This window comes from Hoplias malabaricus, chromosome 3 (genome assembly GCF_029633855.1).
Source record: "Hoplias malabaricus isolate fHopMal1 chromosome 3, fHopMal1.hap1, whole genome shotgun sequence".
In the NCBI taxonomy this organism is placed as follows: domain Eukaryota; kingdom Metazoa; phylum Chordata; class Actinopteri; order Characiformes; family Erythrinidae; genus Hoplias; species Hoplias malabaricus.
In genome coordinates, this window is record NC_089802.1 from 75,712,521 (window position 1) to 75,734,639 (window position 22,119).

General features: G+C 42.5%; 2 protein-coding genes across 3 annotated transcripts; one reads left to right on the plus strand and one right to left on the minus strand.

The window, feature by feature from the left end:
• The first annotated feature begins 856 nt into the window (after window positions 1-856).
• ddx17 (DEAD-box helicase 17) lies at window positions 857-9,359 on the plus strand. Its single transcript, XM_066664682.1, has 13 exons — window positions 857-1,344; window positions 1,947-2,103; window positions 2,254-2,350; window positions 2,581-2,714; window positions 2,864-2,929; window positions 3,071-3,212; window positions 3,306-3,466; window positions 4,186-4,358; window positions 4,513-4,623; window positions 4,785-4,846; window positions 5,051-5,110; window positions 7,985-8,218; window positions 8,333-9,359. Exons 1-13 carry the CDS (start codon window positions 1,289-1,291, stop codon window positions 8,887-8,889), a joined length of 2,010 nt encoding a protein of 669 aa, XP_066520779.1. The 5' UTR covers window positions 857-1,288; the 3' UTR covers window positions 8,890-9,359.
• gga1 (golgi-associated, gamma adaptin ear containing, ARF binding protein 1) lies at window positions 4,194-21,929 on the minus strand. 2 transcript variants are annotated; one of them, XM_066664683.1, is made up of 18 exons: window positions 21,866-21,929; window positions 20,309-20,393; window positions 19,524-19,599; window positions 18,756-18,854; window positions 18,537-18,660; window positions 18,140-18,240; window positions 16,179-16,259; window positions 15,365-15,502; window positions 14,034-14,115; window positions 13,807-13,917; window positions 13,443-13,574; window positions 13,132-13,208; window positions 12,847-13,031; window positions 12,475-12,707; window positions 12,225-12,394; window positions 12,000-12,110; window positions 11,789-11,900; window positions 4,194-4,331 (listed from the first exon to the last, which is right to left on the minus strand). In XM_066664683.1, exons 1-17 carry the CDS (start codon window positions 21,906-21,908, stop codon window positions 11,790-11,792), a joined length of 1,959 nt encoding a protein of 652 aa, XP_066520780.1. In that variant the 5' UTR covers window positions 21,909-21,929; the 3' UTR covers window positions 4,194-4,331; window position 11,789. The 2 variants fall into 2 exon arrangements, with proteins under 2 accessions (XP_066520780.1, XP_066520781.1); XM_066664684.1 differs by lacking the exon at window positions 4,194-4,331 and adding an exon at window positions 9,811-11,657.
• Window positions 21,930-22,119: the final 190 nt, after the last annotated feature.

The window sequence follows — 22,119 nt, forward strand, 5'->3', positions numbered from 1 at the left end:
ATATTGGTAAACGGTTATAAATAAAAACGAGTCACTGCCCATTTCTTTTCAATTTACTAATTTTATTTAGAATCAAAGCTGTTATAAAAGCAATGTGGACGTTGTGTGGGAGTTTAGTTTTACCAACGACTGACAATTGGACACACGACCGTTAAAGAAATGATAAACATTTATAAAAACAAAACGCCTCATATTTAGCGTATCTTTACATCGCTTTCGAATTCCTGAACCGTAAATACGCAGCCCCAGTGTTCCATCACCGCAGCGCTACGGAAAAACCCAACGTAAGAATTCTAGTCTCCAATCGTGGTGTGCAAGAAAGCGTCTCCCGCTATATCCAGTATTCCCTAGTTTTCGGTTTCAATGTCATTGGACGAAACGGAGCTGTCAATCATTATACTACATACTATTTTAAAGGTTTTGTGCCTGAATCCGGGCAGCTATGGATAGAGTGTCGATTTGAATATTAAAATATATATTGAAAGGTACCTGGCAAAGTGTTGGGATATTTGGAAAGAAAAGAGAGCTTGTTCTGAAAAAGTGAGAAATGTTATAAATGTTCAAAATATATTAATCAATTGGGTACAATTAAAGGTGGGTAAATAAATAAACAAAAGTAAAGAACAAAGCCCAAATACTGGGCCCAAAATATATATATTTTTCTAAAAATGCATTTTACAAGTTTATTATACTAAAAGAATTAACTTTAATATGCTGACTGCATTGGGCCACTTTTAAACAATTTATGTTTGCGACACTACTATTGATTCAGGCAAATACTTTCCTTAGCAAAGGGTCCTTGGAGTGCTAAATGTGGCCGCTTGAAGGATACGGCGCTACACCGAGACAGGGTGGGCGGGACCAAGGCCTGCGTACAGACGGGCGAGTTGTGAGGCTCTTACGCGTTTACACCGAATAAAGTCCAGATTTTGGTTTATACCGTTGGGTTTTTTTCTTAGATACTGAGTTACGGATGCGTTATATTTGCAGATATATTAGAATTGTAGGCCCTGCGTTCGTGTTTTATAGTGAAATTCAGGAGTAGGAATTCAACGGCGAACCACAGCGAGGAAAACAACAACAACAACGACGACCACATTCTCAGCGAAAACTCCACACATTTTTAGTCGAATAAAACGTATAAAACCATTATCTGAATATTGTAGCTGCTTTGTCAACGTGTTTATTGACATTTAAACTGTTTAGCTTAGTAACGAAGTACAGAAACGCACAATTTATTGTTTTTAACTTATTAATATTAGTGAGAGTTAATTAGTAAGATCTGAAAATGAGGGGCAATACCTCGTTTGGAGACCGGGACAGAGACCGTGGACGCGACAGGGGGTAAGGAGCCATTGTGGATTTTGAATTTACACGTCGTACACGTCTGCTTCATGTATTAGATTTATTTATTTGCTTGTTTGTTTGTTTTTGGAAGCGTATATTTGGTTCAGCTCACATTGGAGCCAGTGCAGCAAAAAAAAATATTCCAAACAATGAGAATAAACCCAAGAAGTTAAATTTAAACACATTTTTAGGCTTAAAGGTACACTAGGTGATTTTATTTATTTTCCTTCGCAGTTTAAATGTGAAAAGTATGATTTTAAAAAAGCTAGCGCATGTATCTTTAGGCTGAAGATCATTTATTTGAACATTTGCACCCTGGGTTGGAGAGTGTGTCGTTTGTTTTTGTGGTTAGCTACTGGAGGTCACCTCAGCTAATGCCCTCTGGTGGCTAGGAAGGTGAACTACAACAACATAGCCTCAGCCTAGCAGCTCTTTTGCCCAGTAAAAGCTGAACATTGTCCCTGCCAGCTTGTTTGGGAACTACAGTACACACACTTCATAGTGAATTAACGCTGATGTAGCGCTATTGTACTAAACAAAAATGATCTAAATGTATAAACAAATCAAATCAAATCAACACACACTTTTATTCTTTATAGACCCCGTTTTGGGGCCAATCGTGGGGGTCCTCCTCCTCCGAAAAAGTTTGGGAATCCTGGTGATCGTCTGAGGAAGAAGAAATGGGATCTTGATGAGTTGCCAAAATTTGAGAAAAACTTCTACAGCGAGCACCCAGAGGTCCAGCGCGTGACTCAGGTATGAAGGAAACGGTCATGGGCGGTCATATTTTCCTCTAAAGAACGTGTCAATTCTACAAATGCCTGTTGTGTTCAGCTCACGGTCCTAGGTCTTTGACTTTAATGGGATGTATGGGACATGTTAGTGATATTCTTATATGATCTCTAGTACGACATGGAGGATTTCAGAAGAAAGAAGGAGATCACCGTCAGAGGGTCTGGCTGCCCAAAGCCTGTGACAAACTTTCATCAGGCACAGTTTCCACGTATGTAAACTGACCAAGACTCCCACTGCAGATTCATTTTCACTAATACATAAGCTACAGAGTCTACAGATGAGTGGGCATAGTAAATAGTAATAAGTAACAGTAAGTAAATATGCATTAAACACTACCAAACAGTATGTTCTATTCCTCTTCTACATGTGCTAATATATTTGTAGCTTCTACGCTATCATAAATGTCCCCCAATATATTCTGTGTGTTTTTCTCTGTAGAGTATGTAATGGATGTGCTGGTGCAGCAGAATTTTAAGGAACCCACAGCCATCCAGGCCCAGGGGTTCCCTCTGGCTCTTAGTGGCCGAGACATGGTGGGAATCGCACAGACCGGATCTGGCAAAACACTGGCTGTAAGCACCTGCGCCCTTACTTCTGCCAACAGAAATAATAGAGCTGTAGAAACGTATCTTGACCTCAGGAAAGGATGTAAGCTCAGAATATTCATGTTTTCCGGTTGTACTGTGTCACTGGAAATCATTGTGACTTTTCTGTCCTACAGTATCTCCTTCCTGCCATTGTCCACATCAACCACCAGCCCTACCTGGAGAGAGGAGACGGACCAATTGTGAGTGGTTTTAAGGGCTGTTTCTTGGCTGAACCTATCTTGCCGGATGTTTGTTTAACTGGCTGGTCAGTTAGCATACAGCGTTAACGTGCTAACTGCCCGATACTTCATTCTTTTTACAAGTCTTCTCTTTCTCCTCAGTGTCTGGTTCTGGCTCCGACACGTGAGTTGGCCCAGCAGGTTCAGCAGGTGGCGTACGACTACGGCAAGTCCTCCAGAATCAAGAGCACTTGTGTATATGGAGGAGCCCCTAAAGGTCCACAGATCAGAGATTTAGAGAGAGGTGAGGACCCTACATACAATGGTATTGGGTTCTAGGTGTGAATGCATATAGATTTATTTTACGGTTACATTTACACTGTCCTGGGGTCCACAGGCGTGGAGATCTGTATTGCCACCCCTGGGCGTCTGATTGACTTCCTGGAGGCGGGTAAGACTAACCTGCGGCGCTGCACCTACCTGGTGTTGGATGAAGCTGACCGTATGCTGGACATGGGCTTTGAGCCGCAGATCCGAAAAATCGTAGATCAGATCCGGGTGAGTTTGCTGTGCCTTTTAAAGTCGATGATTGCTGTAAATACTCAAAATATTATAATAGCACTGTCATAGTAGTTACCTTTTTTGTGGTAGTTGTTTTTGCTTAAAGGACATGTCTGTCTCTGTTTCTGTGTCTCTGTCTCTTTCTCTTTGTCTCTCTCTGTCTCTTTGTCTCTCTCTCTGTCTCTTTGTCTCTCTCTCTGTCTCTTTGTCTCTCTCTCTGTCTCTTTGTGTCTCTCTCTCTCTCTCTTTGTGTCTCTCTCTCGCTTTCTGTCTCTTTGTCTCTCTCTCGTTTTCTGTCTCTTTGTCTCTCTCTCGTTTTCTGTCTCTTTGTCTCTCTCTCTCTTTGTCTGTCTCTTTGTCTCTCTCTCTCTCTCTCTCTGTCTTTGTCTCTCTGTCTCTTTGTCTCTCTCTCTGTCTCTCTCTTTGTCTGTCTCTCTCTGTCTCTTTGTCTCTCTCTCGCTCTCTCTGTCTCTTTGTCTCTCTCTCTCTCTCTCCCACCAAATGGGAGCAAAGCCTTTTCACTTAGTGGCTTTTGGATTTTACAGACATACAGGTCATATATTAATTTGTTCAGTTGATTTCTCTGTTTATTCCACTGTTTGTTTCCACAACATCAGGGCGGTTTAACCAGATGTGTTCAGGAGACTGTGTGCACACGTTTGGGAATCTGCATAAATGATATTCACATAATCTCCATGTGTTTCTTTCTCTCACAGCCGGACAGACAGACGCTGATGTGGAGCGCCACCTGGCCCAAAGAGGTGCGTCAGCTGGCAGAGGATTTCCTCCGCGATTACGTTCAGATCAACATCGGGGCCCTGGAGCTCAGCGCCAATCACAACATCCTCCAGATTGTGGATGTCTGTATGGAGAATGAGAAAGATAACAAGTAAGGCTGCGTTTCAGGCTCGCGGTTGAGATAATTACGTACCGTATTTAAGACTGCGTTTCCTCACACCATCATCAAGTCATCATCAAGTCTGCTGACCACAGGAGAGAATTTCTTTTACTGTTTATTTAAATTTAACATTCGTACCCCACAGGCTGATTCAATTAATGGAGGAAATCATGGCAGAGAAAGAGAACAAGACCATCATCTTCGTGGAGACAAAGAAACGCTGTGATGAACTGACTCGAAGGATGAGGAGAGATGGGTGAGAAGCTGGGCTTGGGGAGTCCATAACAAGCAAAATATATGATATTACTTCATTTGTACATGTTTATGATGTCATTAATATAAGACTTCACAATTCCTGCCGTGGTGTATGCTCAGAAATGCTGTGATACTATTTAATTATTTTTAATTCTTGTCTAGATGGCCAGCAATGTGCATCCACGGTGACAAAAGTCAGCCAGAAAGAGACTGGGTCCTTACAGGTAAAGCTTTAGGGCTTTAACACAACATTTAAGAGGTTACAGTAACCTTTCTATCAGAACGTGAGTTCTCTGTCTAATCCTGGACAGCCAGGGTGTCCGAGCCTTTCAGCGCTTCCTTCGTAGGAGAGAGGTACTGTACAAAAACATGGTCCGGGAATGAGTTGCAGGTATTAACTCGTGTTTTCTCTCCGGTGTTGTTTACAGAGTTTCGCAGCGGTAAAGCACCGATCCTTATCGCTACAGATGTCGCCTCCCGTGGGCTGGGTATGTGCTTAGAGACCTCCACACACCCTTTGTTTTTACACACACACGTGAAGGACTTGGTGAGATCAAGAGTGTCACCTCAACATATTAATACGACTTTATTTGTAACGTTTCCTGTGTTTTTTTATTTTGTTTTCTTCAGTTTTGACGTTAAAGTCCTTTCCGGTTTTTTTCTTCCCAAGTCTGGAAGAAGTGCCCCCAGGAACATATCCAAAGCTCCCTTTGTTCCTGTGATGTGATTATTTTTGTCACTGCCCTATTTCTCTTTCAACAAGAAGAAATCGCTTTCTCTCTCTTGCGTTCTTGCTCTCTCTCTGTGTCCCTCCCCCTCTCTCCTTCTCCCCTTTACAGTAACCCCGCCCCCAAACTCCTGATGTCCGTCTGTATGTCTACTTTCTGCTAATTTATTATTTATTTATTTTTAAATAAAGAGGCATTGTGTGCATTTTGGATGTCCATCGGCCTTGAAGAGGACAATTGTTGATGGATCTCTCTTTAGTTTACACCCCCCCCCCCCCCCCACCATCTACATGATACGCCTTACTGTCTGTTTCTTGTTACTACTGTAAACAAAGCGAAAGAATACCATCCTTCAAAAAAAACAAACAAAAAAAACGGGGCTCGTCGGCTCACTGTTGACCCTAGCATGGACCTGGGGGAGATGCTGGGCTCCCTTTGTCTTCCCTGGGTCTTAATACCAGTCTCCTCCTTGTCCACACTGTGTCCCATTATGTTGCGAGTAAACAGAGGAAGTCGGAGTGCCGCAGACGATTTAATGGTTTGTTTTATGGACTATTTTAGTAATGACTTTAAAAGGCCAAAGCTTTGAAGCAGGTGTGATGTTTTTTATTATTATTATTTATTTTGGTGTCTTTTGTTGTTTTATGGAGAAACCTGATTTGAAGAAGAGGAAGTGGGTGGTGTTTGGGTTGCCAAATCCACAGTACGTCTCACTCTATCATTGTTCTCTCTCCCCTCCCCTCAGGCTTTTTTGAACTTCACTAAAAGGCAGCTGAGGCAGGCTGTGCTAGTTTGGTACAGCGGCTGCCCTCTACTCTGTGAGACGCTAGCACAGGGCCCGGTGTGGATAAACCCACTCCTCAGCTTCTTCCAAACATCAGCCTCCTCTTCCAGACTGCAGAGTCTTAGAACTGGACTGCAGCATTTTAAAGCGTCGGTCTTGAGGACTGTGGCATCACTCTTAACTCATCCCAAATTAGCATGCACATATTCCAGGTTGCACCCCTATGAAGACCATTAATCAGTTTAAAGAGGAGGGGGAAACTCAACATTAATTAATTTACATGATGCCATGGCTCTTCTGGACTCTTTAACGTCACACACCTGTTAAATCTGACCTGGGCTAGCTCCAGGAGAGGTCGAAAGGGAGAAAGATGCAGAGGCAGAAAGGGAGAAAGAGAGAGGAAAGAGAGGGAGTTGAGTGCTGGATCCAGTCCGGTCCGGTTTGTGGAGGCCCTGCAACCCGGCGAGAGAGAGAGAACTGGAGGGGAGCCGGTTCTGCTCCCGCCAGGCGTTGCCGGTGTCGTGCCGAGGGTGAAGGGGGGGCAGCTGAGCGCGTGAGCCCACAAAAAAAACCTCTTCCTCTCGGGCCTCTCCACGGGACCTGGGACTGATCTCAGCCAAGAATAACGTAACATAGGGTAAGTACCTGACCATGCCCCGAATAATGACAACTGGTTTTAAAAAGTTAACGATAATAAAAGATATAAAATGGAGAGACAAATCCACAACAAATAACTTCTGTGACTCCTACCATAAGCTTCCTCTCTTTTGCTTTCCTTCTTTATAATACTGCTATTCTAATGCACTGTAAATTTGATTGAATCAGGCCAGATGTGATGTATTGTAAGCTCAAATGTTATTATACATCATTACTGACCAATTTTCAGAACATGTTCACCAGTCCACCCTTGTGTGAAGCTGTCCACCGTCACCCTCTGCCAAAAGGAGACTGTACAGGACAGGGTCAATAACAGTGTTGTCTGAGCCGCCTCCCCCCACCCCCCCACCTTCGTAATGAGAAACAGACTTTTTCCAAAGTGTTTTCAAAAAGTTTGTCGATGTGGGAATCTTCCTTCCGATTGAAGAGCATTCTTCTGATACCGCTCCGACAGAAACAGAAGCCTTTAGTGATGTTATGGAGCTTGTTTTTGGCATTTACATAATTACAGTTATCCATTTGAATAATTCCTTGGATGAGGCTGCAATACTGACTTGTGTTTTATATCCAACAATGTGCCAACATTCAGACCTACGTTCCCAGGGTCCTGTTATTCCTCAGTAGTTTCCCTGACAGACTGGGATCTCGAGTTCCAAAGACTAGAGAGTTTTAATGATGAGAGAAAGTCTTTCCAAACTGCTTCCAACTGGTTGCTTTTAGAGGAGTGTAGTAGCAGCATCATATCGCAAGAGTTAATCCAGCACCCTGGAACCTGTCCCTCCCATTGGAACACTAGGTAGTACACAGTGGAGACGATCCCCCAAAATGGCTTCCCCGAGCAGGTTTAGGGTGTTTGGAAAGCCAGTGAAATGGGATAGGACAGACATTCAGATAACAGACGAATTATTGCTTCAATGACTTGCAGCTTGAATATTTGACAAGGTTTAATTCCTGCAAACAGGAATTAAGTGGTAACTCATTTAATTTTCGCTGCATTAACGCTCAGGTAAGTAATAATGTAGGCAGTAGTTCTTAGGTAACTTCTGAAATACTAAGGATGTAAATATTGACATGTAATGAAGTCTTACCATAATCTTAACGCATGAATAGACTATTCATAACACCAAGACCTCTCAGTTCCACTTCTAATTTGTATTTTCTTTTCCTTTGGAAAACCTCGCCTCGCTCTGAAGACGTGGAAGACGTGAAATTTGTCATTAACTACGACTATCCAAACTCTTCAGAGGACTATGTGCACCGTATCGGCCGTACGGCGCGCAGCACAAACAAAGGCACCGCCTACACCTTCTTTACTCCCGGGAACTTGCGGCAGGCTCGGGACCTGGTCAGAGTTCTGGAGGAGGCTCGGCAGGCCATCAACCCTAAACTCCTGCAGCTGGTCGACAACGGACGTGGAGGAGGAGGAGGTGAGAGCCGAAGAGACTGAGTATTGAGACTGAGAAATGAATCTTTTATTCATTTGACAGAACCGTAAAGTGAAACAAATAGATAATTCAGTGTAACCTTTCGTTGCTTTTCAGGAGGGGGAAGGATGCGTTACCGTGGCAGCGGCTCTAACGCCAACAACCCAAACCTGATGTATCAGGAGGAGTGTGATCGTCGTATGCGCTCTGTGGGCGGTGGCGGCGGCGGCGGCGGAGGGAAAGACAACCGTGGAAACTACAACCGTGACGGACGCTCCGGGGGCCGGGACGACAGGTCGTCCTCCTCTTCATACAGAGATCGCAGCAGAGACGGACGCGGCAACTACAACTCTAACTCGTCCTACACCGGCGGAGGAAACGACCAGTACCAGAACTACAACAGCAGCGGAGGGGGTCAGTATGGCTCCAGAGGAGGAGGCACTCAGTCCGGTGGCGGAGGCGGTGGAAGCGGAGGAGGCCAGAACCAATCTGGACCCCCGCAAGGTGCGTTTGGAGGGCCCCCACCCCCTCAAAATCAACCAGGACCTGGACCACAGCCACTAATGGCCCAGCAGTTTCCTCCACCCCCTCAGCCCATGATGAATTTCATGGGGCAGGGGCCATACTCCTTTGCGCCGCCTCCTCCACCTCCACCACCACAGCAGAGAAAATAAACCTTGAAGTCCATGGGCCTCGTTTATAAAACAGGAGAACAAAGATATGTGGACAGTAAAGGGTTAAGTTTAAATGGCAAAAAAACAACGTCATGACTTTTCTAAAGAGATTTGATACTGTTTTACTTAAGAAAATGGAAAGACCTGAGGCACAAAGCCCCCCACTTAATATTTTAGGCGAGTGCCCAGATAAAGACACTTGGAAAAAGTAATTTGAGCTGAAAGTGAATCGTTTAATTTTTTGCGTACGATTTACACAGAAATGTACGTACGTTTATAAATGAGGCCCCAGGTTTGTCACATCTGTCCAGTGGTGGTAGTCTATTGCCAGAATGATGAAGAGCTGTCCTGTAGATTGCCGTGATTAGTTTTATCTGTAGGACTTTCCTTTGCCTCCGTTAAATGAGGCTTTTGGCCTGAGGTTCTGGGCAGGCCTACCGTCCAGGGATCGAGGAGGGAAACGCTGAGACTGCTGCATATTTTAGTTATTTAATTTTTACTTTTATTTTTTATTTTTTAAACCCCCCCCCCTCGTGTCGTCTCCAGAAATTGCAGTTTTTAAGCTGCTTCCTGTTCTCTGTGGAAATGCCAGCATTTTTTTGATAACTCCACGTTATGTTCCATGAACTTCTTGATTTTTTTTTTTTCTTTTCTTTCAGTCACATAGATATTAAATGTAATATTAATTTCCAGGATTCCTAGTTATTTGTGCATGCTTCTCATTGTGTATTTAGCTTCTTACAGATTTCCTCTGAGCAGGATTCATATTTCATGTGCTGTAGTCTTCATTAGATTTTTTTTTTCTTTTGCATTTTGTATGTGGTTCAGTAAAAAAAGAGATTGAACATTAATTTGTGTAAATGGTGCCCCTTTTCTAAACATGCCAGTGTTGTTATTAATTTAATAGGTTTGGGAGCTACACCATGGTTTCAGGCTTCATTTTTAATAAAGGTTTTGACCCATAAACCTGATGTGGTTTTAAATCCTGTCTCTAGTTCTTCAGCGTATCCCAGTCATTCAAAAATGTCATTTTAAACCCCCAAGAAAAAGAATAACTTTATTTCCCTTAAATACATATTTGCACTACATTCTTGGTTCTCCTCCAAACTCATTATTTGCTCTCTGTAGGTTTTGTTTTTCCTTTCATTTTGGCAAATGTACATAATTGCAATACCAATGCTATTTACAGTCAGGAGGAAACCTGTGGTGGGAGGGGCTCAATGGGCTGGAGGCGTCACCTGGAATGTGATTGGGTGGCTGCAGCATGACATGAATAGTGCAGCATTACATTTGTGTCAGAGCCAGACAAAGAGACCAAAACTACTTCACTTTTATAACTCACTAAATCCAGCTTTTTTTTTTGTTTGTTTCCTGGCCTTACGAATGTAGCACTGTGGTTCTCTCTACGTCTCGGAGGCAAACCCACATCTCCCAATCCAGGACAGTGTCTGTAACACCCAATGTGCTGTGATTACTGGGCAAAAGGTAGTTTTGGAAGGATCTCATTGAGAAGTCACAAGGGCAAAAATAAATAACAGATTGGGTCGTCACATCAGAAATCAGCGATAACAGCTTTGTAAAATCATCTGGAACTCAGAGCTCGTGCCAAACTCGAAACAAAGAAAAGCACAAAAGACACGGATCTTTCAAACCAAAAGTGATAAAAACTTCAACTCAACCTCCATCTCCAAAGAACAAAGACAAAGAAATGTAAATATATGTACATGTCAGGTTTAAAAAAAAGAAATCGAGGATGAATGTAAAACATTAGTTTAGGCACATATGGTAGATTTAAACAAGACTTCAGCATGTTAAATTAATTCACTTGGATAGGGCCAAGACAGCAGTAAGTAACCCAGGGCAATGGGGCAGGAGAAAGCACAGCATATGGAGCGAGGACACATTCATTACGTGCAAAAAATCTCATTCAGGAACCAGTTGGAGGAGGCTCTTTTGCCAGATTACATGATTTTAAATCTCATTATGAATGGACTAGTAGTTTGGGCCGGCAAGGAAAAACACACCACATGCAGTCAGCTGATCCAACACTGAACACGTGTATGATCAAAAAAAAAAAGAAAGACGTGCAATTTCCAAACATGACACACAAATCAATGCCGATATGTCCACAAAAATAATCAGATAACTCATAATAATAATAACTCAAACAGACGTGACAAAGATTGCTCATTATAAACCAAACGCAAACAGGGATTGACTGGACTTCCATCAGAGAGAATCCACCAAATACACCTCAAATCACAGTTAAGACACAACGCCCACGTCACTGTTCCATTATTAGGACTCTCAAAGTGACCCACACAGGTCACAAGCTGTAAATAAAATACAAATGATCTGATACTTTTCTCTCTACTACTGACAGCACAAGGGAGTATTCAATGAGGGACACGCACCTTCCATTTCAGGAAGGCCTGATGTTGCATCATTAACAGTTTCACGAAACAAAGACAAAGCCAGAGAGGCAGCGGAGGAGGATGAGGGTTCGATGAAATTTAAAACCGTTTGTTGGAAATGAAAGACAAAGAGTAGATAAGAGAGGAGAAAAAGCAAGAGATGGAAAGAGTATAGAAGGGTCCAAGGCAGATCCTTTGACGTAGGCCTGACTTCCAAATCAGAAAAATGAGACTCTCCCTCACTTCGCGGTGCCACTTCCATTTCAGGGGGTGGGATGTCTGAGGTCTTTCGATCTTTCCATGCTTCCATTCAGCTACAGAGCTTCTTCATGTTTAAATCTTCGTACCTTCAAACTGCCTTAGGGGAAGTAGTGAGTAGAGCCTCCGTTAGAATTAGAACTGAACCGCAGATAGAGAGAGCCGCTGCCATTAGGCGAGACCAGCAGGAAGCAGAAGGATAAAGCAGCAGAAAGTCAAGTCTGTACCCTAAAGGTGTCCCCAGGACTCTGGAGGTGGGAACTGCTCTACATCTCCACTCTCGTCGTGAGATTCTTCACCTAAATCGAATGTCAGCTTGTATCTCAACCGAACTTTTTCCTACAGGAAGAAACAAGGAGAGTTACAATGGGGAACACAGATAACGAGGAAACAACAAAAGGTAGCCTTTCAAAACTAGAAGTACAAAGCGTGCGAGACCTTATGAGGGTTGGCCAGTAGTAGGACTTGCGTAACCGCAGCAGGTGGAAGTATAGGATTGAAGGCTGGTAGATCTGTTCCAGACGGGGGCTGCAGTTTGACCCTCATTGTCTACACAAACGTTTAACAGAAGTAAAATAATGTGAGCGAATTTACATTTTCAGAAGACTCTTCAGAAGACTCAAGGTCAACAATAACAGAGCTCGCTGATAAGAGCAGGGATACCTTGGGCACGGCGGACTGGAAGCGGATGTTTGTGACGGGTATAGGGGCAGATGACAACATGGAGATAATGACCACAAGAACGTCGGGCCGAGATGGAGGGCAATCCCTGGCGAAGTGGAACAGAACTCGCAAACTGTGTTTGTCAAAAATGGTCACGGGCAACATGCTACCTGCAAGGTGAGGGAAACACCATGAGTGAACTTGCATGTGTCAGTCAGTAAAACTAAGTAGCTGGGACAGGGGTACTTACTAGGTTTGATGGATTCCAGGGGCACAGTAACATTGGCGAGAGAGATTTCATCGTGGGGAGTAGACGGTGGACCACTGCCAGGTGCAGAAACATCATGACTGGGCTGGGAATTTAGCAGGTTCCCAGGCTCTGAGGGGAAAGCCAGGATAGGGCTGGGGCTTGTGGCAGGATTGGTGTTTGATTTACTTTGGAGATCTCGTAGTGTAGGCCTGGACTGAGGCTGAAGTTTATCCCTAAAAAAACAAACGTTTATGACCCTCAATGTCATCCCACCATCTAGATCTTGTCAAGGATGTGAAGAACCTAGTAGAGGCTTTGCCACAGTTACAGATGCAACATGTTAAACTGAATACTAGACAAATAAACCCATACCATTTGACCTGTAGGCTTTCAGGGGGCAGAGACTGCTGCAGTAGAGTCTTTCCCAGCAGATCCAGCTCATCCAGGGCTTTTGCGGCAGGAGGGGGGGCAGCAGTAGGGGCCTGGGTGGTGGTAACCGATGGCAACAGCACTGCAGACGGTACTGCTGGGACGTGTACCTCTACGGTATCTGAAGACTAATGTAATTAGACAGTTATGTGATTAGTACAACATTCGGAAACATAGCGGTGAATACTCTAAAGCAGTAGTTCCTTATCACGCAAGTGTGTCTCTAACCTGAAAAGAGTTCCATGTCGTAGATTCACCAGACTGGGAGGAGGCCAGATTCGAACTGGGTGTAACATCAGTCAATCCTACAGTTAGCAGATCAACACAAACCGTTAGACACATGGTTCGTGAGTGCGTGAGGATGGCACTCTCTCTGTCAAGCTGCAAACCTGAAGTGGTGATTGCCCTGTAGGACTATGCTTTATCTGTTCTTTTACCAGACAGGGTTAAGAAAGGTCAAGTTAGCTGGCTAATAAAGAAATCTCTTGACATCCACATATTTACACTCTCAGGCCCCAATGGCGTAGGTCAGTTCTTACCTAGAGACATGAGCTCATCATCCAGCAGGCTAATTCCAAGCTCTTGTGAAGGTGTAGGCTGAGAGGGGAATTCTGGGAATGTTGGGGCTGAGGGTGATGTGTCCAGCCCAGTAAGGTCCAAAAGAGCTGTGCCTGCCGAGAAGAATGCAGCATTGGGAAATAAGAAAGCAGTTACCATGGAATGTGTTATATCCGGGAGCTGGTAGGTGGGTTATGCCACCATTTTGTAGAGTGTGTGTACAGTGCTGTGATCATACTTGAGTATAGTCTACAATATTGCTTTTGTTTTGGGTGATTAAGAAGAAGGTTAAGAACTGGGTAAGGTGCAAATAGTGAGTGTGAGGGTGCGCAGTGGTGCAGTTACCCTTGAGACCGGGTGTAGTGGTGCTGTCTCCATTTACTTCCTCTCCCTTGACCAGTTGCCTGTACAAGTTAATCACCTGGGTCAAACTATCATTCGCCTGTAGAATCTCCGCTGTAAAAGAGCACACACAGGTTCAATAGTCCGTTCATAACATTCACACAGATGTTTTAACACATCTGCTGATGCTGATAACTAAACCTTTAGATGACGTATTAAATCAATCTTACCAAGAGCTTCGTCGTTGTCTTCCGTATCGCTGGCTAGCCTAAAGAGAGTTGGTCTCATCTTTTCACAGCGCTGGTACAAATCCTACCAGAGTTAGGACACAGTTAGCTTCATAAACAAATGACCATAAAATCAACCTGTTCATCTTTGCTTACTGCACTTTCTTGTATTAATCTACTAGTGTAATGATTTAAAGGCTAAGCACCAGCTCTATGAAAGTGTCAAACAAATAAATACAGTGGAATTTGAGTTCCTAACTTGTGTTTATTGAAAGTCAGAAAACATGTTATTTCTTACTAATTCAAGGAACAAGGTTTAAAAGACCATTGGTCTTTTGACCGTTTGAAACTCTAATAGGCGTCTTGCCTGTGACGTAGATGGTGGACAACAACTCTAGAAGCTGCACTTAATTTAATGCAAAATGACGAAAAGGTGTGTTGTTTTTGGCTGCAATCATTCAATGTACAGTGGGACATCTGTGCACAAATGGCCCAAAGATCCCAAAATATCCAGAAAATGGACTAAATTTGTCAACTTTAAACGGGCACTTTGGAAAAGACCATCCGCTCACTCCGTTATCTGTAGCTCATTTCACTGGCGCTTTTCCAACAATATGGGCATGTAAGGACACCAACGAAAGGTGTTCAAGAGCCTCTGTAACATGGAGGTAAACAGGGTAAGGACACTCACTTTGCCTGTTTTAGTTGGTGTTAGTTAACGTTAGCTTGACTCGCTAAACTCGGTGTCTCAGATTATACTCGGCTACGTAGCTGCATTACGGAGGTTTATAGTGTCGGATGAATTCGAGTTCGACTTCGATCACATTTACAAGAATAACGGTACCTCTACATTTGAGTTTAGCTTATTGCTAGGCTATTGTCATGAATAATGTTGGTTATTTAGCTAGATACTGTCATAACAGTCAGTCATAACGGTGTTTTACCGCGGTGTTGTTCAGCTGTTGTCCACCAGTGACGTCACGGTCTCGTTCAAGAATTTCCGTAGCGAGCTCGGGTTTTTCCGTCAATTTAATAAAATTGTTAGTTTTAAAGCAAATTAAGCAGCTATTTTCATTTTAATTCATACTTATATCTGTCAGTAACTACAATAATGTGGAATATTCATGGAGGACCATTAAGTGGTGCTTAGCCTTTAAAAGAGTGTAGGTCACATGTCAAGCTCCTCACAGGCCAAAGCTCTGCACACTTCAGTATTCTGCAGCAGGAAACTAAACTACTAGCAACAATGTACTGAATTAATTGCATTAATAAACATCTCCACAGCGCTCAGAAGGAACCCAGTGCATGGTGTGTTTGCGTAAGAGATCACCAACCTTGATAAGCTCCTCATTGCCCTGTGAGCTTTTATCTTTGCTGTAGTCTCCCAGTAGCTGTGTGAGGAGTCCCACACTTTCCTTCACCTCCTGAATAGCATTTACTCTTTTGGAGACCTTCTCCATGCGCTTCTGGTCCTGAAAGCATAGACAGACACACAAATCACCCTTAAATACAGACAGGCTATTCACAGAGAACAAATTCACTCAGATAACTTTAAACTATTATAACCAGTTACAAACAGTGCGAATCATCTAACAGCCAAACATCAATTGTACATTTATAAGTAATATTGTAAAAACAGTTCTGAGTTAATATATTATCCAGATGGTATTAAGTGCAGTGGAGCCACTCATTTCTTGTGCAACAAAGGTGTGGAGGGTGGCTGTTGCACAACAAGACGAACTGGGTGAATAAACATGTAAGAATTTGTTGTTTCCAGGTCTCACTTTCTTCTGCTTGCCCTGTGTAATTACTATAGCAATGTTTTTAAAAATGTACTCTGCTTTGCCTGGGCAGCCCCTGAAACGTCACTCACACTTCAGAATACGTTTGAATGAACTGCATGTATGTAAACTATATCTTCAAAAGGAAATGAGTGTCCGTATTAAAGTGTGCAACCACCCGAAAAGTGCTTGAGGTGTACGTTTTAACTGTTTCTAGTTTACATGGCAAAGAACTGTCAGCTAAAATGTCTTCAATGTCACATGCCTAGATGAGTGCAAAACTGGTCTGCAGGAATCTAACACGCCTGTGTTCGGGGCAGGGAATGAAGGAAAAAAAAAAGTAAAAAGAAACAATAAAAATACACACCTCCTGAACCATTTCCTTAATGAGTTTATTTGCTGCTCTCAGGTCCTCGGGGTGAGTGCTATTAAGCAGGCGAGACAGCATCTGCACAATGTCAAAGAGGAAAGAGGAGGGGAAAAAAAAGACCAATGTAAAAGACAAATAATGATTTACAGAGAAATATCACAGTTCATTCATGCGATATTACTAGCTTTGTACGAGCCCCATGCACAATTAATCTGAATTCCACTGCTGAACTACACAATCGCCCTGTTGTTCTGAAGAATGCAGGTAAAGGAGAGTCAGCCACTGCTAAAAGTGAAACATGCCAAGGAAAAAGGAAAATGCCACAGCTCTGCAGTGAACTCTAGTCCAGAGGCAAATGACAGACTAATATCTATTAATATAAGATCTCATGTTATTATTGGGGCGGCACGGTGGCGCAGCAGGTAGGTGTCGCAGTCACACAGCTCCAGGGACCTTGAGGTTGTGGGTTTGATTCCCGCTCCGGGTGTGGTGTGTTCTCCCTGTGTCTGCGTGGGTTTCCTCCGGGTGACTGTGAGGAGTGTGGTGTGTTCTCTCTGTGTCTGCGTGTGTTTACTCCGGTTGACTGTCTGTGAAGAGTGTGGTGTGTTTTCCCTGTGTCTGCGTGGGTTTACTCCGGGTGACTGTCTGTGAGGAGTGTGGTGTGTTCTCCCTGTGTCTGCGAGGAGTGTGGTGTGTTCTCTCTGTGTCTGCGTGGGTTTACTCCGGGTGACTGTCTGTGAGGAGTGTGGTGTGTTTTCCCTGTGTCTGCATGGGTTTCCTCCAGGTGACTGTCTGTGAGGAGTGTGGTGTGTTCTCCCTGTGTCTGCGTGGGTTTCCTCCAGGTGACTGTCTGTGAGGAGTGTGGTGAGTTCTCCCTGTGTCTGCGTGGGTTTCCTCCGGGTGACTGTCTGTGAGGAGTGTGGTGTGTTCTCTCTTTGTCTGCGTGGGTTTCCTCCAGGTGACTGTCTGTGAGGAGTGTGGTGTGTTCTCTCTGTGTCTGCGTGGGTTTCCTCCGGGTGCTCCGGTTTCCTCCCACAGTCCAAAAACACACGTTGGTAGGTGGATTGGTGACTCAAAAGTGTCCGTGTGTGTGAGTGAATGTGTGTGTATGTGTTGCCCTGTGAAGAACTGGTGCCCCCTCCAGGGTGTATTCCCACCTTGCGCCCAGTGATTCCAGGTAGGCTCTGGACCCACCGCGACCCTGAACTGGATAAGCGCTTACAGATAATGAATGAATGGTATTAATAGAATGTACCTGAATGTCTTTTACAAAAGCTTTAAGCAGATTTAAGCTTATATCACATGGTATCAGACAAAATTAAAATGATAAAGTCAACTAATGGAAAATAAAGAAATATAAGATGCAAGTCACATTAAAATACTGAACAGACCCAGCTTTAATAATCTATTTTTTATATTAGTTTATATGAGTGTCCGTTAAACTTTGATTTCGAGAGTTTGAGAACTGAGCACTATCAAATGTTACTTGAAATATTTTATACAGTATAGAATTACAATTATAATAACGTATTATTAACGTATACTAGTACACTAACGTATATTAGTAGATATTTTTGGCAAATGAATTATAATTTGGCTCTTAAAAAGTTGTTCCTTTTCAGTCCGGCCATACCCACTAATGACATTAAGCACTGCTGGCCCATAGAAGAAGTGAATCTCTGTTTAATATAATCTTATTCATTAAAGCAGATGTCCCAACCCTGTTCCTGGAGATGTGCAACTCACCACAGTTCAGTTACAACCCTAATTCAACCCACATGACCAAACGAAGGTTTACAAGAGAGGCTTGTTTTTCCTGCACTGGAATTGTCCATGTAGTCATGCATGTAATGTCGATGGGGTAATGGCAGAGCATTGATTAAATAATCACTGATTAGGTCAGGCCAGAGAAAGGTACGAGGTGAACCTTGATCCTTTCATTAAAATTGCTTCTTTACCTTGGATTTCTCTTCATCCTCAAAGATAGCGTTCTTGGCTCTCGGTGGAGGAGGGGGGAGGGGCTTGTCATCAGGAAGAGTGGGGTCCTGTTTCACAATACCTGGAAGAATAGACGAGGAACTCCATCATTTAACAGCATGCAAACCACATGCCCTGCGTACACTGAGACTTCCTGAGACATTCATGCCTCACGTTTCTGGAAGTCCCACACAACCCAGAGTGAACAATACATTTCCTGTTGGGAAAAAATAGACTAATAACTGAGGTAAACATCACAAGTGAACGCACCGTTCACAACCACGAAGAGTTAAAAACAGTAAAATTATGACCACAGCTTTACAGAAAATGGCTGACTATCATGTAAACGTTAATAAAGCAGGAGAAACTTAGATTTACCTTGTTTCTTCAGCATCTGATAGGCATCAGATATTTTGGTCTCTTCAGGAAGTCCTACAGTCCAGCTATACATCATTTCTAGAACTTTCTTCTTAACAGGTTCTGGAGCTCGAGACCCTAGGTACTGTAACAGCACACACCAACAACAAACACAGTGTAGGACAATCCGCCTTTGAATGAAACATCAACAGCAAAAATGGCATCAACCATAAGCCTTACCTTAGGAGACACCACTTTGATCAGCTCATTAAGGAAGCGAAATTTTCCCACTTCATTATGGAACCTCTTCCCGCAATTTTTCATACAGGTCTCCAGGGCCTTATCACACACAAAAGCCACATGTACATTATACACCATCCTAAAAACATTAATCCTAATAGATTACCCTAGCCTCTAAGCTATTAATTACAGTCAATCTGTTTCGTAGTTAACAGGAGGATTATCATAGGAAGCTAATCCCTCTGAGTGTGTGGGATTAATGAAGGAAAAGTATAAGATACGGTCTAAAGCCTCAAGGCTGTCTCACGAAATCTCTCCACTCTTTCAGCTGTCACACGGTTGCAGTGGCTCATAAGAGCAGGACGGATGAGACTATTTCAGTAACTCCTTAATAAATAAATAAATATGTAGATGTACAGACACAAAATGTAGTTAAACACTTATGGAATGGTGACGTGACAAGGGAAACCGCTCCGTCTGTGTTAACGAAAACCATAGCATCTCACAGTCCAAGCAGTGGCTTTGAGACAGCGGCATACATAAAATAAGAAGTGTTTATTTGGATAGGCGTACACTGTATCTGTGGTAAAATAGATTAGGTCAGACTTAACAGCAACTCCAGGACAATGAGTAGGTTCCTCAGATAGTCCTCTTACTACAGCGTCTCCTACTAGCCTTTATAGTACCGCATTACACAAAAAAATAAGAGGAAACTGCCACTAAATATCAAGAACCCAGCAGCACCCACAGGGCACCATCTCATCTTACCGTGAGAGCCTGCATGGCCTCCCACTCCTGCGGCGACTGAATCTTATGCGCCAAAAGCCTAGTGGCCAGCTGGGGGCTGTCGGAAAAAGAAAATCAGATTAATAATTGATCACCAGATAAATTCCTAAGAATTTTTAAGTCTCCAATCTAGAGAACGACAGCCTGAATATAATTCACACTATGTACCAGGAAATCTGAGACAAGGATTTGTGGTGAAGTTTAACTACAAACACACAATGGCTGGAACCTGAATAACGCACTGAATAGAGTCAAACGGTTTTTGAAAAACGTATTACGATGCAGTTCTCAGTGGCGCATCTGCATTTTTCTCTTAGGTTCTTAGTAGGAAACTGCTCCAGGAGCTGGCATACATGTTAACATGGCCTACATGAAACGGAAAACATTGGAAACCATACAATCAACAAAGTTAAAAGCAAGAATACGCATTCATGACAACACTACGGTAGTATTTCTTGCTGCCGTTGCATCAGAAAACATTAGGTTACTAAAAATAACAAGGAAAAACATAAGCTAATTATTACCTTTTGACCACAAACATAACTAGTCTAACCATATATTTATCAACATCTACATTATTTATTATTAAATTAATTAAATTATATTCTCCTGTATGCTCTATATGGAGGATAACAATCCCTACATTAGTATTTTAATACTTTCAGAGCTTCGTAGAGATTTATTTCACAGTAAAGGCTTTGTCTTTGGATACTCATGTGAGTACCAAGCACTCGACACCAATCAAATCCATGTGAGCTGGCACTCACCCTTCAGGTTCATTGCTGAGCTGTTCACAGAAAGCCTTGATGCTATCCCAGTCAATTTCTCTGTTCAGTGGGTTAGTCGCTTTGTCTTAAGGTAAGAAATAAATGTTAAAACGCAGGTATCAATCCATCAACTGCATTTCATTTTTAAATATGAGGATGATTAAAAACAATACACTCGTTTTACTAACCCTGTGTGTATGAGCTATCAACTCAATAACAAAACCCAATGTGGTTCACATGGCTCGGAAATATCACAGCATTTTAATGCCCTTTTTAAAAGGACCTATCAAACAAAATATATCACAATTCTTGGTTTTTGGTGTAGAAAAATGCTGTTAAATTATTCAAAGCCATTCACTTACTACTAAACACAGTTTATACATGAAATATACATGGAAAATAAACACAGCTTGTTTCAAAATCTGCTTCTGTGATGTCATAAAAAACACCACATTCACCTGTAATCGTGCAACAATAATTTAGCCTCCTTTTCTTGCACTAAAGCTATAATCAGGGCTGCAGTCCACGCTGTTTCTGAATGAGGCACGATGTAGAGCAATCAGAATAGAGGTCATTTACATAAGACAGCCTGTGTCACTCTAATGAATACAAATAGGCTGGAGATGATCAAGTGAAAACTAATTTACACTCTTTACAGCACAGACATCCAGCTGAACACTGCAAGGGGATTTTGGGGGGAAAATAATAACCGAGAAAATGTAAAATGTGTGATTTTAAAGCAAGAGTTTTGTGCATGTTTCTCTTAATTGAGTTAGTAATTGTCAGTAAAAAGATATTTCAAAACAACATTGATGAAAGATATCAGCTGTGTGTGCATGTTTCAGTTCTTATGGAAAAAAAAAAAAAGAATGAATCATCATCTTTGGAAACTTTGTACAGCTCCAGGGCTGACAGTTAGGCATTCAGACATACAGACGGATCTTTCTGAATGGAAATCAATTAGAAAAGCGTTATATATTATACTGATCAGTTTAAATCACAACAAAAAAAGTGTTTGTTTAACACTCTGTCTATTACAAGTACACACTGAAGCTTAGATCATATTTTAAGCTTAGAACAGTGTTTGTATTTACCATAGAAAACAAACTGTCCTTTCATTTAAACAGGTGCTATACTAGTTTTTAAATACTGTTATTAGCTTTAAGTAACGCTAAAATTAAAATACATAAATAATACATCAAATAAGAGTGAGTCAGGAGGAAGCTAAAGACGAAGCTGACGTTAGCTTCTTGTTTTCACCAGCTTCTTGTTGGAATTTTTACTTCCACCTTAAATAGTGTAGCAGTTACGTTCTGGTGGCCGGTGCACCAATGTAACTGCTGCACTATTTAAGGTGGAACCGAAAATTCGAAGGAGCACCTGGCGAATATGAAGCTAAAGTGAGCGACGAGAATAGGCTACAAAAAACAGTGCAAAGCGACTCCAATGCAGAATAAAATTAACCAAGTTTGATCGCTACGCTCCCTGACTTTCCAAACGGAGACATGTCAGTGGTTCTGGTAAAGGTTTAAATAGTTTAAACCAGGCTTGACTCACTGATGCGGGACTCCAAACTCCCCTCGTCGGGCGGAGCTGCCATCTTTACTAAGCTCTACTTCCACTGTGGAGAGGCGATATCTCGCGACACCGCGCGGGATTAAGGGCCAAAAATCACGAGTCGTTGGTTCAATCTCAAATTGATTCATGGTCCCTCATTGTGAACAATTTAAGTCACAAAATTAAGCACTGAAACAATTATTTGGGCACACGGTGTTCTTTTTATCTAAGTGTCACATACGTTACAAAATTTG

Excerpts from the sequence above, each read along its gene's own strand:
- gga1 (XM_066664683.1), bottom strand. The coding sequence starts at position 21,908 with ATGGCAGCTCCGCCCGACGAGGGGAGTTTGGAGTCCCGCATCA. Across the intron at positions 13,032-13,131 it reads CGACATGGAACTCTTTTCAG|TCTTCAGATACCGTAGAGGT; the intron begins GTTAGAGACACA and ends TAATTACATTAG. Across the intron at positions 12,111-12,224 it reads TCCAGTCCGCCGTGCCCAAG|ACAATGAGGGTCAAACTGCA; the intron begins GTATCCCTGCTC and ends ACGTTTGTGTAG.
- ddx17 (XM_066664682.1), top strand. The coding sequence starts at position 1,289 with ATGAGGGGCAATACCTCGTTTGGAGACCGGGACAGAGACCGTGGACGC. Across the intron at positions 2,351-2,580 it reads TCATCAGGCACAGTTTCCAC|AGTATGTAATGGATGTGCTG; the intron begins GTATGTAAACTG and ends TTTTCTCTGTAG. Across the intron at positions 3,213-3,305 it reads GATCAGAGATTTAGAGAGAG|GCGTGGAGATCTGTATTGCC; the intron begins GTGAGGACCCTA and ends TGGGGTCCACAG.